This window comes from Protomyctophum parallelum (genome assembly GCF_964188405.1).
Source record: "Protomyctophum parallelum genome assembly, chromosome: 5".
Lineage (NCBI taxonomy): Eukaryota > Metazoa > Chordata > Actinopteri > Myctophiformes > Myctophidae > Protomyctophum > Protomyctophum parallelum.
In genome coordinates this window covers 4,894,629-4,911,109 of record NC_139702.1, presented here as the reverse complement: position 1 = coordinate 4,911,109, position 16,481 = coordinate 4,894,629, and the positions used below count along the sequence as shown (strand labels likewise).

Below are 16,481 nucleotides of genomic sequence, written 5' to 3'. Positions count from 1 at the left end.
TTGACTTGCAGCAGAGTAGCCTACTCAGTACAGTACAGGGTTCTGTTTGACTTGCAGCAGAGTAGCCTACTCAGTACAGTACAGGGTTCTGTTTGACTTGCAGCAGAGTAGCCTATATTCAGTACAGTACAGGGTTCTGTTTGACTTGCAGCAGAGTAGCTTATACTCAGTACAGTACAGGGTTCTGTTTGACTTGCAGCAGAGTAGCCTATACTCAGTACAGTACAGGGTTCTGTTTGACTTGCAGCAGAGTAGCCTACTCAGTACAGTACAGGGTTCTGTTTGACATGCAGCAGAGTAGCCTATACTCAGTACAGTACAGGGTTCTGTTTGACTTGCAGCAGAGTAGCCTATACTCAGTACAGTACAGGGTTCTGTTTGACATGCAGCAGAGTAGCCTATACTCAGTACAGTACAGGGTTCTGTTTGACTTGCAGCAGAGTAGCCTATATTCAGTACAGTACAGGGTTCTGTTTGACTTGCAGCAGAGTAGCCTATACTCAGTACAGTACAGGGTTCTGTTTGACTTGCAGCAGAGTAGCCTATACTCAGTACAGTACAGGGTTCTGTTTGACTTGCAGCAGAGTAGCCTACTCGGTACAGTACAGGGTTCTGTTTGACTTGCAGCAGAGTAGCCTACTCAGTACAGTACAGGGTTCTGTTTGACTTGCAGCAGAGTAGCCTATACTCAGTACAGTGCAGGGTTCTGTTTGACTTGCAGCAGAGTAGCCTACTCAGTACAGTACAGGGTTCTGTTTGACTTGAAGCAGAGTAGCCTATACTCAGTACAGTACAGGGTTCTGTTTGACTTGAAGCAGAGTAGCCTATACTCAGTACAGTACTGGGTTCTGTTTGACTTGCAGCAGAGTAGCCTACTCAGTACAGTACGGGGTTCTGTTTGACTTGCAGCAGAGTAGCCTATACTCAGTACAGTACGGGGTTCTGTTTGACTTGCAGCAGAGTAGCCTATACTCAGTACAGTGCAGGGTTCTGTTTGACTTGCAGCAGAGTAGCCTACTCAGTACAGTACAGGGTTCTGTTTGACTTGCAGCAGAGTAGCCTACTCAGTACAGTACAGGGTTCTGTTTGACTTGAAGCAGAGTAGCCTATACTCAGTACAGTACAGGGTTCTGTTTGACTTGCAGCAGAGTAGCCTATACTCAGTACAGTACAGGGTTCTGTTTGACTTGCAGCAGAGTAGCCTATACTCAGTACAGTACAGGGTTCTGTTTGACTTGCAGCAGAGTAGCCTATACTCAGTACAGTGCAGGGTTCTGTTTGACTTGCAGCAGAGTAGCCTACTCAGTACAGTACAGGGTTCTGTTTGACTTGAAGCAGAGTAGCCTATACTCAGTACAGTACAGGGTTCTGTTTGACATGCAGCAGAGTAGCCTACTCAGTACAGTACAGGGTTCTGTTTGACATGCAGCAGAGTAGCCTACTCAGTACAGTACAGGGTTCTGTTTGACTTGCAGCAGAGTAGCCTATACTCAGTACAGTACAGGGTTCTGTTTGACTTGCAGCAGAGTAGCCTACTCAGTACAGTACAGGGTTCTGTTTGACTTGCAGCAGAGTAGCCTATACTCAGTACAGTACAGGGTTCTGTTTGACTTGAAGCAGAGTAGACTACTCAGTACAGTGCAGGGTTCTGTTTGACTTGCAGCAGAGTAGCCTATATTCAGTACAGTACAGGGTTCTGTTTGACTTGCAGCAGAGTAGCCTATACTCAGTACAGTACAGGGTTCTGTTTGACTTGCAGCAGAGTAGCCTATATTCAGTACAGTACAGGGTTCTGTCTGACTTGCAGCAGAGTAGCCTATACTTAGTACAGTACAGGGTTCTGTTTGACTTGCAGCAGAGTAGCCTATACTTAGTACAGTACAGGGTTCTGTCTGACTTGCAGCAGAGTAGCCTATACTCAGTACAGTACAGGGTTCTGTTTGACTTGCAGCAGAGTAGCCTATACTTAGTACAGTACAGGGTTCTGTTTGACTTGAAGCAGAGTAGCCTACTCAGTACAGTACAGGGTTCTGTTTGACATGCAGCAGAGTAGCCTACTCAGTACAGTACAGGGTTCTGTTTGACTTGAAGCAGAGTAGCCTACTCAGTACAGTACGGGGTTCTGTTTGACTTGAAGCAGAGTAGCCTATACTCAGTACAGTACAGGGTTCTGTTTGACTTGCAGCAGAGTAGCCTATATTCAGTACAGTACGGGGTTCTGTTTGACTTGCAGCAGAGTAGCCTATACTCAGTACAGTACAGGGTTCTGTTTGACTTGCAGCAGAGTAGACTACTCAGTACAGTACAGGGTTCTGTTTGACTTGCAGCAGAGTAGCCTATACTCAGTACAGTACAGGGTTCTGTTTTACTTGCAGCAGAGTAGCCTATACTTAGTACAGTACAGGGTTCTGTTTGACTTGAAGCAGAGTAGCCTATACTCAGTACAGTACAGGGTTCTGTTTGACTTGCAGCAGAGTAGCCTATATTCAGTACAGTACAGGGTTCTGTTTGACTTGCAGCAGAGTAGCCTATACTCAGTACAGTACGGGGTTCTGTTTGACATGCAGCAGAGTAGCCTATATTCAGTACAGTACGGGGTTCTGTTTGACTTGCAGCAGAGTAGCCTATACTCAGTACAGTACAGGGTTCTGTTTGACTTGCAGCAGAGTAGCCTATACTCAGTACAGTACAGGGTTCTGTTTGACTTGCAGCAGAGTAGCCTATATTCAGTACAGTACGGGGTTCTGTTTGACTTGCAGCAGAGTAGCCTACTCAGTACAGTACAGGGTTCTGTTTGACTTGCAGCAGAGTAGCCTATATTCAGTACAGTACAGGGTTCTGTTTGACATGCAGCAGAGTAGCCTATACTCAGTACAGTACGGGGTTCTGTTTGACTTGCAGCAGAGTAGACTACTCAGTACAGTACAGGGTTCTGTTTGACTTGCAGCAGAGTAGCCTATACTCAGTACAGTACAGGGTTCTGTTTGACTTGCAGCAGAGTAGCCTATACTCAGTACAGTACAGGGTTCTGTTTGACTTGCAGCAGAGTAGCCTACTCAGTACAGTACGGGGTTCTGTTTGACTTGCAGCAGAGTAGCCTACTCAGTACAGTACAGGGTTCTGTTTGACTTGCAGCAGAGTAGCCTATACTCAGTACAGTACAGGGTTCTGTTTGACTTGCAGCAGAGTAGCCTATATTCAGTACAGTACAGGGTTCTGTTTGACTTGCAGCAGAGTAGCCTACTCAGTACAGTACAGGGTTCTGTTTGACTTGAAGCAGCGTAGCCTACTCAGTACAGTACAGGGTTCTGTTTGACTTGCAGCAGAGTAGCCTATACTCAGTACAGTACAGGGTTCTGTTTGACTTGCAGCAGAGTAGCCTATATTCAGTACAGTACAGGGTTCTGTTTGACTTGCAGCAGAGTAGCCTACTCAGTACAGTACAGGGTTCTGTTTGACTTGCAGCAGAGTAGCCTACTCAGTACAGTACAGGGTTCTGTTTGACTTGCAGCAGAGTAGCCTATACTCAGTACAGTACAGGGTTCTGTTTGACTTGCAGCAGAGTAGCCTACTCAGTACAGTACAGGGTTCTGTTTGACTTGCAGCAGAGTAGCCTATACTCAGTACAGTACAGGGTTCTGTTTGACTTGCAGCAGAGTAGCCTACTCAGTACAGTACAGGGTTCTGTTTGACTTGCAGCAGAGTAGCCTATACTCAGTACAGTACAGGGTTCTGTTTGACTTGCAGCAGAGTAGCCTATACTCAGTACAGTACAGGGTTCTGTTTGACATGCAGCAGAGTAGCCTATACTCAGTACAGTACAGGGTTCTGTTTGACTTGCAGCAGAGTAGACTACTCAGTACAGTACAGGGTTCTGTTTGACTTGAAGCAGAGTAGCCTATACTCAGTACAGTACAGGGTTCTGTTTGACTTGCAGCAGAGTAGCCTATACTCAGTACAGTACAGGGTTCTGTTTGACATGCAGCAGAGTAGCCTATATTCAGTACAGTACAGGGTTCTGTTTGACTTGCAGCAGAGTAGCCTATACTCAGTACAGTACGGGGTTCTGTTTGACTTGAAGCAGAGTAGCCTATATTCAGTACAGTACAGGGTTCTGTTTGACTTGCAGCAGAGTAGCCTATACTCAGTACAGTACAGGGTTCTGTTTGACATGCAGCAGAGTAGACTACTCAGTACAGTACAGGGTTCTGTTTGACTTGCAGCAGAGTAGCCTATATTCAGTACAGTACAGGGTTCTGTTTGACATGCAGCAGAGTAGCCTATATTCAGTACAGTACAGGGTTCTGTTTGACTTGCAGCAGAGTAGCCTACTCAGTACAGTACAGGGTTCTGTTTGACTTGCAGCAGAGTAGCCTATATTCAGTACAGTACAGGGTTCTGTTTGACATGCAGCAGAGTAGCCTACTCAGTACAGTACAGGGTTCTGTTTGACTTGCAGCAGAGTAGCCTACTCAGTACAGTACAGGGTTCTGTTTGACTTGCAGCAGAGTAGCCTATACTCAGTACAGTACAGGGTTCTGTTTGACTTGCAGCAGAGTAGACTATATTCAGTACAGTACAGGGTTCTGTTTGACTTGCAGCAGAGTAGCCTACTCAGTACAGTACGGGGTTCTGTTTGACTTGCAGCAGAGTAGACTACTCAGTACAGTACAGGGTTCTGTTTGACTTGCAGCAGAGTAGCCTACTCAGTACAGTACAGGGTTCTGTTTGACTTGCAGCAGAGTAGACTATATTCAGTACAGTACAGGGTTCTGTTTGACTTGCAGCAGAGTAGCCTATACTCAGTACAGTACGGGGTTCTGTTTGACTTGCAGCAGAGTAGACTACTCAGTACAGTACAGGGTTCTGTTTGACTTGCAGCAGAGTAGCCTACTCAGTACAGTACAGGGTTCTGTTTGACTTGCAGCAGAGTAGCCTATACTCAGTACAGTACAGGGTTCTGTTTGACTTGCAGCAGAGTAGCCTATATTCAGTACAGTACAGGGTTCTGTTTGACTTGCAGCAGAGTAGCCTATATTCAGTACAGTACAGGGTTCTGTTTGACTTGCAGCAGAGTAGCCTATACTCAGTACAGTACGGGGTTCTGTTTGACTTGCAGCAGAGTAGCCTACTCAGTACAGTACAGGGTTCTGTTTGACTTGCAGCAGAGTAGCCTATATTCAGTACAGTACAGGGTTCTGTTTGACTTGCAGCAGAGTAGCCTACTCAGTACAGTACAGGGTTCTGTTTGACTTGCAGCAGAGTAGCCTATACTCAGTACAGTACAGGGTTCTGTTTGACTTGCAGCAGAGTAGCCTATACTCAGTACAGTACGGGGTTCTGTTTGACTTGCAGCAGAGTAGCCTATATTCAGTACAGTACAGGGTTCTGTTTGACTTGCAGCAGAGTAGCCTATACTCAGTACAGTACGGGGTTCTGTTTGACTTGCAGCAGAGTAGCCTATACTCAGTACAGTACAGGGTTCTGTTTGACTTGCAGCAGAGTAGCCTATACTCAGTACAGTACAGGGTTCTGTTTGACTTGCAGCAGAGTAGCCTACTCAGTACAGTACAGGGTTCTGTTTGACATGCAGCAGAGTAGCCTATACTCAGTACAGTACAGGGTTCTGTTTGACTTGCAGCAGAGTAGCCTATACTCAGTACAGTACAGGGTTCTGTTTGACTTGCAGCAGAGTAGCCTATACTCAGTACAGTACAGGGTTCTGTTTGACTTGCAGCAGAGTAGCCTACTCAGTACAGTACGGGGTTCTGTTTGACTTGCAGCAGAGTAGCCTACTCAGTACAGTACAGGGTTCTGTTTGACTTGCAGCAGAGTAGCCTACTCAGTACAGTACAGGGTTCTGTTTGACTTGCAGCAGAGTAGCCTATACTCAGTACAGTACGGGGTTCTGTTTGACTTGCAGCAGAGTAGCCTACTCAGTACAGTACAGGGTTCTGTTTGACTTGCAGCAGAGTAGCCTATACTCAGTACAGTACAGGGTTCTGTTTGACTTGCAGCAGAGTAGCCTATATTCAGTACAGTACAGGGTTCTGTTTGACTTGCAGCAGAGTAGCCTATACTCAGTACAGTACAGGGTTCTGTTTGACTTGCAGCAGAGTAGCCTATATTCAGTACAGTACAGGGTTCTGTTTGACTTGCAGCAGAGTAGCCTATACTCAGTACAGTACAGGGTTCTGTTTGACATGCAGCAGAGTAGCCTATACTCAGTACAGTACGGGGTTCTGTTTGACTTGCAGCAGAGTAGCCTACTCAGTACAGTACAGGGTTCTGTTTGACTTGCAGCAGAGTAGCCTATATTCAGTACAGTACAGGGTTCTGTTTGACTTGCAGCAGAGTAGCCTATACTCAGTACAGTACAGGGTTCTGTTTGACATGCAGCAGAGTAGCCTATACTCAGTACAGTACGGGGTTCTGTTTGACTTGCAGCAGAGTAGCCTACTCAGTACAGTACAGGGTTCTGTTTGACTTGCAGCAGAGTAGCCTATATTCAGTACAGTACAGGGTTCTGTTTGACATGCAGCAGAGTAGCCTATATTCAGTACAGTACAGGGTTTTGTTTGACTTGCAGCAGAGTAGCCTACTCAGTACAGTACAGGGTTCTGTTTGACTTGCAGCAGCGTAGCCTATACTCAGTACAGTACAGGGTTCTGTTTGACTTGCAGCAGAGTAGCCTACTCAGTACAGTACAGGGTTCTGTTTGACTTGAAGCAGAGTAGCCTACTCAGTACAGTACAGGGTTCTGTTTGACTTGCAGCAGAGTAGCCTATACTCAGTACAGTCCAGGGTTCTGTTTGACTTGAAGCAGAGTAGCCTACTCAGTACAGTACGGGGTTCTGTTTGACTTGCAGCAGAGTAGCCTACTCAGTACAGTACAGGGTTCTGTTTGACTTGCAGCAGAGTAGCCTATATTCAGTACAGTACAGGGTTCTGTTTGACTTGCAGCAGAGTAGCCTACTCAGTACAGTACAGGGTTCTGTTTGACTTGCAGCAGAGTAGCCTATACTCAGTACAGTACAGGGTTCTGTTTGACTTGCAGCAGAGTAGCCTATACTCAGTACAGTACAGGGTTCTGTTTGACTTGCAGCAGAGTAGCCTATACTCAGTACAGTACAGGGTTCTGTTTGACTTGCAGCAGAGTAGCCTATACTCAGTACAGTACAGGGTTCTGTTTGACTTGCAGCAGAGTAGCCTATACTCAGTACAGTACAGGGTTCTGTTTGACTTGCAGCAGAGTAGCCTATACTCAGTACAGTACGGGGTTCTGTTTGACATGCAGCAGAGTAGCCTATACTCAGTACAGTACGGGGTTCTGTTTGACTTGCAGCAGAGTAGCCTATACTCAGTACAGTACAGGGTTCTGTTTGACTTGCAGCAGAGTAGCCTACTCAGTACAGTACAGGGTTCTGTTTGACTTGCAGCAGAGTAGCCTATACTCAGTACAGTACAGGGTTCTGTTTGACTTGCAGCAGAGTAGCCTACTCAGTACAGTACGGGGTTCTGTTTGACTTGCAGCAGAGTAGCCTACTCAGTACAGTACAGGGTTCTGTTTGACTTGCAGCAGAGTAGCCTACTCAGTACAGTACAGGGTTCTGTTTGACTTGCAGCAGAGTAGCCTATACTCAGTACAGTACGGGGTTCTGTTTGACTTGCAGCAGAGTAGCCTACTCAGTACAGTACAGGGTTCTGTTTGACTTGCAGCAGAGTAGCCTATATTCAGTACAGTACAGGGTTCTGTTTGACTTGCAGCAGAGTAGCCTATACTCAGTACAGTACAGGGTTCTGTTTGACATGCAGCAGAGTAGCCTATACTCAGTACAGTACGGGGTTCTGTTTGACTTGCAGCAGAGTAGCCTACTCAGTACAGTACAGGGTTCTGTTTGACTTGCAGCAGAGTAGCCTATATTCAGTACAGTACAGGGTTCTGTTTGACTTGCAGCAGAGTAGCCTATACTCAGTACAGTACAGGGTTCTGTTTGACATGCAGCAGAGTAGCCTATACTCAGTACAGTACGGGGTTCTGTTTGACTTGCAGCAGAGTAGCCTACTCAGTACAGTACAGGGTTCTGTTTGACTTGCAGCAGAGTAGCCTATATTCAGTACAGTACAGGGTTCTGTTTGACATGCAGCAGAGTAGCCTATATTCAGTACAGTACAGGGTTTTGTTTGACTTGCAGCAGAGTAGCCTACTCAGTACAGTACAGGGTTCTGTTTGACTTGCAGCAGCGTAGCCTATACTCAGTACAGTACAGGGTTCTGTTTGACTTGCAGCAGAGTAGCCTACTCAGTACAGTACAGGGTTCTGTTTGACTTGAAGCAGAGTAGCCTACTCAGTACAGTACAGGGTTCTGTTTGACATGCAGCAGAGTAGCCTATACTCAGTACAGTACAGGGTTCTGTTTGACTTGAAGCAGAGTAGCCTACTCAGTACAGTACAGGGTTCTGTTTGACATGCAGCAGAGTAGCCTACTCAGTACAGTACAGGGTTCTGTTTGACTTGCAGCAGAGTAGCCTATATTCAGTACAGTACAGGGTTCTGTTTGACTTGCAGCAGAGTAGCCTACTCAGTACAGTACAGGGTTCTGTTTGACATGCAGCAGAGTAGCCTACTCAGTACAGTACAGGGTTCTGTTTGACATGCAGCAGAGTAGCCTATACTCAGTACAGTACAGGGTTCTGTTTGACATGCAGCAGAGTAGCCTACTCAGTACAGTACAGGGTTCTGTTTGACATGCAGCAGAGTAGCCTATATTCAGTACAGTACAGGGTTCTGTTTGACATGCAGCAGAGTAGCCTATACTTAGTACAGTACAGGGTTCTGTTTGACTTGCAGCAGAGTAGCCTACTCAGTACAGTACAGGGTTCTGTTTGACATGCAGCAGAGTAGCCTATACTCAGTACAGTACAGGGTTCTGTTTGACTTGCAGCAGAGTAGCCTATACTCAGTACAGTACAGGGTTCTGTTTGACTTGCAGCAGAGTAGCCTATACTCAGTACAGTACAGGGTTCTGTCTGACTTGCAGCAGAGTAGCCTATACTCAGTACAGTACAGGGTTCTGTTTGACTTGCAGCAGAGTAGCCCAGGCGAAAAAGAAATATATTTAGTATACTTTTTTAAAGTATACTAAATGTACTTATTTGTACTTGAAACTATTTTAATTTAAATTGTGTTATTTTGAAATCACTTAAGTTGTACTTTTTATACTTAAGTTGCACTTAAGATCTACTTAAACATATCTTAAATATATTTTTTCTATACTTTTTAACCCTTGTGACAAAGAATTGTGTTAAATTGAAAATATACTTCCAGTATCCCAAGTATACTTTTTCCGATGAGTGAAAAGCATACTTATATTATATTTGTATTTTTATAGTGTATTATAAGTGTATATCAAGTATTAAATAAATACATTTAAAATATACTACCAATGTGTTAATATAATAACATTACAAACTAATGTGCTTAAAATATACTATCAATGTATTAGAAATATACTTTTATTAGTATAACAAATATAAATTGAGTATGTAATAAATGAATTTTAAGTATTTGATAGTATACTTGAAACTAATGCAAGTATATTTCAAATTAATGAATTTTATACTCCAAAATAATGCTTAAAATGTATTTGGAGTCCAAATACATTTTAAGCATTATATATATATATATATATACTTCTGAAAAGTATAAATTTGCATATATTTGCATATATAACTCTTTGTTGGAGAAACCATGTTACTATACATATGAATGGGAAAAGGGGAGAGACTGACCAAACAAACAGACATTTAGACTCATGGTTTTACTAAAAAAAAACACATAAAACAACATAAATCACCAAAAAAAACTCCACAACAAAACCCTAAACACAATGACCCATCACATAACTCCAGTATACATTCTAATATTCAAATAATAACACAAATAAGAACAATAACACACGGTCCTTGGCGCCCCAGTGTATGCTGGGAAATGGACTTCCTCTAGCCACTCCCATTTCACCTGGCAGTATTTATAGCACATTATTACTTAAGTACTACTTAAACTTAAAGGTATATTCAGTGATTTCACTCAAAAATCCTTAGGTTTCGTTTTTGGCTGTGGGACCCAGCCTTTCGTCCAATCAGGATAGAGAGTCAAAAACGAAACCTAAGGGTTTTTGACCCCCAGGGGTTAACTGGGGACAGGGAGGAACTCCTTATATGGCCAGCACACTCTATAGTAGGGAGGATTATCACAACAAAACAAAAAAAAAGTGATATTTGAATTCAGTGAAATCACTGAATATACCTTTAAGTATGGAATAAATATATGGCCTGGGTGGCCATAGCCTCAAACAATGTATTCCTCCTCATCTGAGGCTGGCCTCTGCAACTTGCACATGTTCTTTGGAAGAGCATACAGGCAGATGGACACGCAGACGAGCAATGTTCCAAAGGCAAAGATGAGGTTTATCTGGAGGCGAAACAAAAGGACCGAAGCCACGGTTGTGATAAGGACGGTAGCCACGGAAGCGAAGTTCTTCACAATGTTATCCGTGTACTGTATTACGACGGATGCATACAGACCCCCCACACTGGCCAAGCCCACTACTAACCACACCCAGGGTGTGTAAGCAAAGTAGAATCCTTTATCCAAGATGATGGTCCTGTTAGCCTCCCACATGAAAACGACAGCAAAGGTGATCGGGGTGCCAGACAGGTACAGCTGGATGTTTCTCACCCACAGGGACTTTGTTTCATGTGGACTCTTCAGTACCTTCTCAAAGTAAACGCCTGCGAGTCCAGAACACAGGACAGCGACAATAACAGCTCCAAATCCAACGAGAGGGTCTTTGTCCCTGGGAGTGACTTCTTCAGGTTTCCAATGGACAAGGGTGGCGCCCGCGGAAAGCGCTATCACAGAGATCCACTGGCGTGCGCTGAGAGTGCGGCGCAGCAAGCAAACTGAACAAAGGGCTGTGCAGGGTATCTTCAACTGGTAGGTCAGTTGAAAGGTGGCTGCGTCCAGGTTGCTCAAGGCCAGTAAGGCCAGGTTGTTCTGAAGTGCGTACATCACAGATACAACGCACAGTTTCAGCAACTCTTTGGGAACGAATACATGTTCCACAATGGAGCTTCCCAGCCGTCTGAGACCCGTTTCCTTTGCCATCATGCAGAAACTCAGTATTAACTTTATGAGCTCAGCAGTGAACACAACAGTAGCTGAGACATACTGAGCTTGTCCTGTTGTTCTGGTGTACCGCACGGCCACTGCATACGATACTGAGATTGTTGACATAACGCCCAGGCAATACAATTTGAACAAAAGACTCACAGGTCTGTTGATAGCCATCGTTGTTCTTTGGTTGTGGATCGGGGTGGAGCTCCGGTCTGCCCGTGCATGAGGCATCGTTCCTGGGCGGGGAGAGCCGGACAAAAGACTCACGGGTCTGTTGTTAGCCATCGTTGTTCTTTGGTTGTGGATCGGGGCGGCGGGGGTCCCCGGAGCTGCGGAGCTCCGGTCTGACACCGTTCCTGGGCGTGGAGAGCCGGACAAAAGACTCACGGGTCAGTCGTTAGCCATCTTTCTTTTGTTGTGGAACGGTAGAGCGTTGGTTCGTCTCGATGCCTTCTCATTTTTGTAGCTCGAGTCATCCATTATATATCCTATGTCCTGTCATACCCCTGACGTCACCAGTCCATATATAGTCCTGTAGCAAGTCCTCAAAAAAGGAGGACTGTAGCATGCTGTAATAATGAAACTTGTATTTTCCACCGTTCCACACCCCTAGCTCTCTGCCACCGTTCCACACCCCCAGCTCTCTGCCACCACTCCACACCCCCACCGATCCACACCCCCACCGTTCCACACCCCTAGCTCTCTGCCACTGCTCCACACCCCCACCGTTCCACACCCCCAGCTCTCTGCCACCGTTCCACACCCCCAGCTCTCTGCCACCGTTCCACACCCCTAGCTCTCTGCCACCGCTCCACACCCCCACCGTTCCACACCCCCAACTCTCTGCCACTGCTCCACACCCCCATGAGGCGTTGCATCTTATTTCCCATGCTTAGCGGCGGTGACAGCCAGCAGCTTGCACAACTCAGAGATGAGCAGCGTTACAACCAGCTCCAACAACAACGCTCCAGCCTAGACATGCCAGTGCATATCCCCATGGGAAGTAACTGAGTACATTTACAATTTACATTTACTAAGTATATTTACTGTACTCAAGTACAATTTTTAGATACGTTTACTTTACTGGAGTATTTCCAATTTCCAATAATGCTACTTCTACTATACATCTCAGAGGCAGAATATTGCACTTTTACAATTATTGGAAGAAAGATGTACAGTATAGTTACTTTGTAGATTTTGATTGTTATTACAAAATATACACTAACCACGTCAACGCTATATGAATGTCGGCCATTCGAAAATAGCCGATCCACAAGCTCACAATGTGTTGTGATGTGACGCATTGTGAGCTTGTAGATCTGCTATTTTCAAAATATGTTTTTTTTTTTACACTATACGAAAATTTGTGGTAAATGGGACCTTTCTACTTTTGGATTTTGGTGCCATTTTGATGCCAATACTTCAGTACTTTTATCCGAGCACATTTTTAATTCCAGGCTCATACCATTCGTAACATTGCAGTATTGATAATAGTACTTATTTCCGCCCCCTGTCGATGTGTCCTGCATGCCATCTCATCTGTACACTGATTATGCGTGTGATCGTTTCTCGTGTACATCTTTAAGTGATTATGTGAGTTAATGAGTCACTTCTGCCATCGTAACGAGCTTTAAGGTCGTTTTGTTTTTGTTTTTGTTTTTTTTAGGGGGGAGGTGCTCTTGTCTGCAGCTGTGGCTCCATGTAGTGTTGCTGCAGACATACTGTACTGTACTGTACTGTACAGCATCCCTCTGGGCCAGGCTTTCCACTGTATTTATAATCCATTCATTGTCAGTGAGATAATAATAGCCCACATTGTGCCAAGCAGTTGTAACTGTGATTATGGTGTGTTTGTTTGTTTTGTTGTTTTTTTTAGTTCTCTTAAAGCCTAGCCCATTCTGAACGGGCACCCATTTTGGTGTTAGCATCATGTTATGCTTTATAGCTATTTAAAAATAGCAGACCTACAAGCTCGTAGCGCGCCACCGAGTGGCGCGCTACGAGCTTGTAGGTCTGCTATTTTTTGAAAAATCGAAGAACGACTGACATTTTTAGAATCTGATCTCAGGTCAGAATGGGGTTAATCAGACCAGTGTGTGTCCAGTGGAAACCTCGTATGAATCTGATCTCAGGTCAGAATGGCCTAGTCCCTAATCTGGGGCAAACACATTCAGCTTGAAGATTGTACAACATGAGTGATTTGGTGTAGAGGGGGGAGGATTAGGGGGCCTAGTGTTAGATCCATGGAGGACTCCCGTCTATGAATTGTTTTTGATTCATTGAATACTTTTATTATTTTATAAAATCACACTCGTGTGAAATGAGGGGCGCTCTTATCGTACATCGTCATGACGTAACGCGTCGATTTGCTCAGATACACATACGATGTAAATTCTCCATTCATTGCCAATATGGGAATTTAATGTTTGTGTGATTTTGTGGGGTTTTTTGTGTTTTCCTTTGTTACATCACACTCCGTCTGAATGACCCTCGGTTGCTATAGGCGATCGATAAAACAGGGAATTAACTGGAAACAAGATGGTGGCCTCCATCCACCTAGACTTGTTTAAATGTTTTCTAAATAAATAAATAATCTTCTTTCTGTTGCTAGACACCATTTTGGACGAAAACAAGCTACATTCAACTGCATTGTGAGCTTGTAGATTGGCTATTTTCAAATGGCCAAAACATGTATACAGTATAGGGCTGCAGTGTATGTTTCGTAATAATAATAAAAAAAATCTATGAAGTAACTAGTAACTAAAGTTTTCAAAGTAAAAGTATTGTAAATTGGAAATACTCAAGTAAAGTACAAATACCAAAAAATTGCAGACTTAACCCATTCTGACCGGGCACCCATTTTGGTGTCAGCATCACGTTATGCTTTAGCTATTGAAAAATAGCAGATCTACAAGCTCATATCGCGCCACCGAGTGGCGCGATACGAGCTTGTAGGTCTGCTATTTTTGAAAAATCGAAGACGCTTTTAGAATCTGATCTCAGGTCAGAATGGGTTAATAATTAAACTGTCAGGATGTAATAGACATTTTTAGAATCTGATCTCAGGTCAGAATGGGTTAAGTAAAAGTACCTATAGTAACTGGTATCTCCATCTCATTCAGTTGCCAGAAGCTCATGGGGAACAGGATGTGTGTCATGTAAACAGTTTTGTTTCATGAATATTCATGAAGTAAAGCTGGACTGTTCTCATGCCAAGAAAATATAGAATCCCCCCCCCCCCCCCCCTGGCCTGATCACATGCTATTTTTACGGGACCCTGACGGGCTTTAGCTAGTGGAAGAGGGTTTATGTACGTACAGTATGCACGGAGGGATTGGGGTGATGTCATTGAAATAGAGCATTTGAGTTGAGCTTACTTTGCCACGGTTGTCCTTTCCTGGCCCGGACAAAACTGGAGCAGCAGCGAGGGCCATGATGATGATGATGATGACGACGATGATGACATCAGTAGAAGGCTACGGCCAAGTCAAACACATCGGAGAGCTCCCCCCCACCCCACCCCACCCCACCCCACCCCACCCCGCGTGGAAAATACTTCTCCTCAGCTGCCCTCAGGCTGTGCAGTGCTTATTGCCTTTGACAGTTTCAATGTAGCGACCGTTAGTCATTTTGGATTGCCCTACAGCCAATTAATTGGGCCTTAATTTCTCAAACATCTCGTGTAAGCTCTCCAACTATATATACTGTAGAGTACACAACATTGCAGATCGGCTGTTTTTGTTATTTTTGTAGGGAAAAAAATAAGAAAAAGAACAAAAACTTGCGCTAGGAAAAAATAGGAAAAAGAACAAAAACTTGCGCTAGGAAAAAATAGGAAAAAAATAAGAAAAAGAACAAAAACTTGCGCTAGGAAAAAATAGGAAAAAAATAAGAAAAATAACAAACTTGCGCTAGGAAAAAATAGGAAAAAAATGAGAAAAAGAACAAAAACTTGCGCTAGGAAAAAAATAAGAAAAAGAACAAAAACTTGCGCTAGGAAAAAATAGGAAAAGAAATAGGAAAAAAATAAGAAAAAAAACAAAAACTTGCGCTAGGAAAAAATAGGAAAAAAATAAGAAAAAGAACAAAAACTTGCGCTAGGAAAAAATAGGATAGAAATTGGAAAAAAATAGGAAAAAAATAAGAAAAAGAACAAAAACTTGCGCTAGGAAAAAATAGGATAGAAATTGGAAAAAAATAGGAAAAGAAATAAGAAAAAGAACAAAAACTTGCGCTAAAAAAATAATAAAAAGAACAAAAACTTGCGCTTGGAAAAAAAATAGGAAAAAAAATAAGAAAAATAACAAAAACTTGCGCTAGGAAAGAATAGGAAAAAAATATGAAAAAGAACAAAAACTTGCGCTAGGAAAAGAAATAGGAAAAGGAACAAAAACTTGCGCTAGGAAAAAATAGGGAAAAAATAAGAAAAATAACAAAAACTTGCGCTAGGAAAACAAATAGGAAAAAAATAAGAAAAATAACAAAAAGACGACGTGGGGCATTCGTTTACAGAGAGAAAACAAGTTGAAAAATATGAACGTACGTACAAGGTTTTCTGCCCCGACAGCAGCATCAGCGGTGCATTTTCTCACACGCTGTCGCCTCTGGAGTATGATGGTCCACATGGGCCGCATGATGCGTAGCAGACTTCAACCAGGAACAATTAAAAGCGTGGCCACAGCGGTTTGCTTTGGTTCCTGCACTCTTGACCCGGTCCAGTCATGGGTTCAACTGAGTGGGATGTTGTTCTTAGACCCCTGTGAGAAGTTATTTGGCCCTAATTGCACGCTCACGTTCACCATCCACCCACGCGTGCGTGTGTGCACTGTATGTGTGTGTATGTAAAAAGAAAGAAGCCCCCTGCACGTGCTAGACTTCCTGTTCTATAATTTCACCATTTAAACGTACTGTATATTGTGATTGTCGGGCAGAAATCTCTTATCTCCATAATTAATTTATTCTTTGTATTTTTGAGCGGTGCCTACACTCCATTACGCAGCTATGTGTGTCCGTATGTGTCCCTGTGTCCGAGCACGGAAAAGCTGCAACACGGTAAGCCATTTCTCGACCGTTTCGAACCGGGTCGGCCCCCTTGGACGCGTTCCTGGGGGTCTGGATGTTCCAGTAACTATTACAATAAATGTATTGTTGCACCGCTCAGTTCACACACGTGTGAGTATTTGTATTTGTTTTTGGACACAGAGACAGACGATATGCTTTGTTGTATGTCAAAATAGTCCATAAAAGCTCACAATGTGTTGCGCTGCAAGTTTGTGAAACGTGACACTTTGTGAGTTTCTAG

At 43.8% G+C, this 16,481-nt stretch overlaps 2 protein-coding genes across 5 annotated transcripts in view; one reads left to right on the top strand and one right to left on the bottom strand.

Moving 5' to 3' along the window:
* Positions 1-16,481, top strand: part of sh3pxd2aa (SH3 and PX domains 2Aa) — a gene marked incomplete at its 5' end in the record, with an annotated part of 126,949 nt that overhangs the window by 35,327 nt on the left and 75,141 nt on the right. The window lies entirely within an intron of this gene.
* LOC310859130 (CMP-sialic acid transporter-like) lies at positions 10,352-11,353 on the bottom strand (the record flags this gene model as incomplete). Its single annotated transcript, XM_083765531.1, has 1 exon — positions 10,352-11,353. The coding sequence occupies one exon, from the start codon at positions 11,351-11,353 to the stop codon at positions 10,352-10,354; it is 1,002 nt and encodes a 333-aa protein (XP_083621657.1).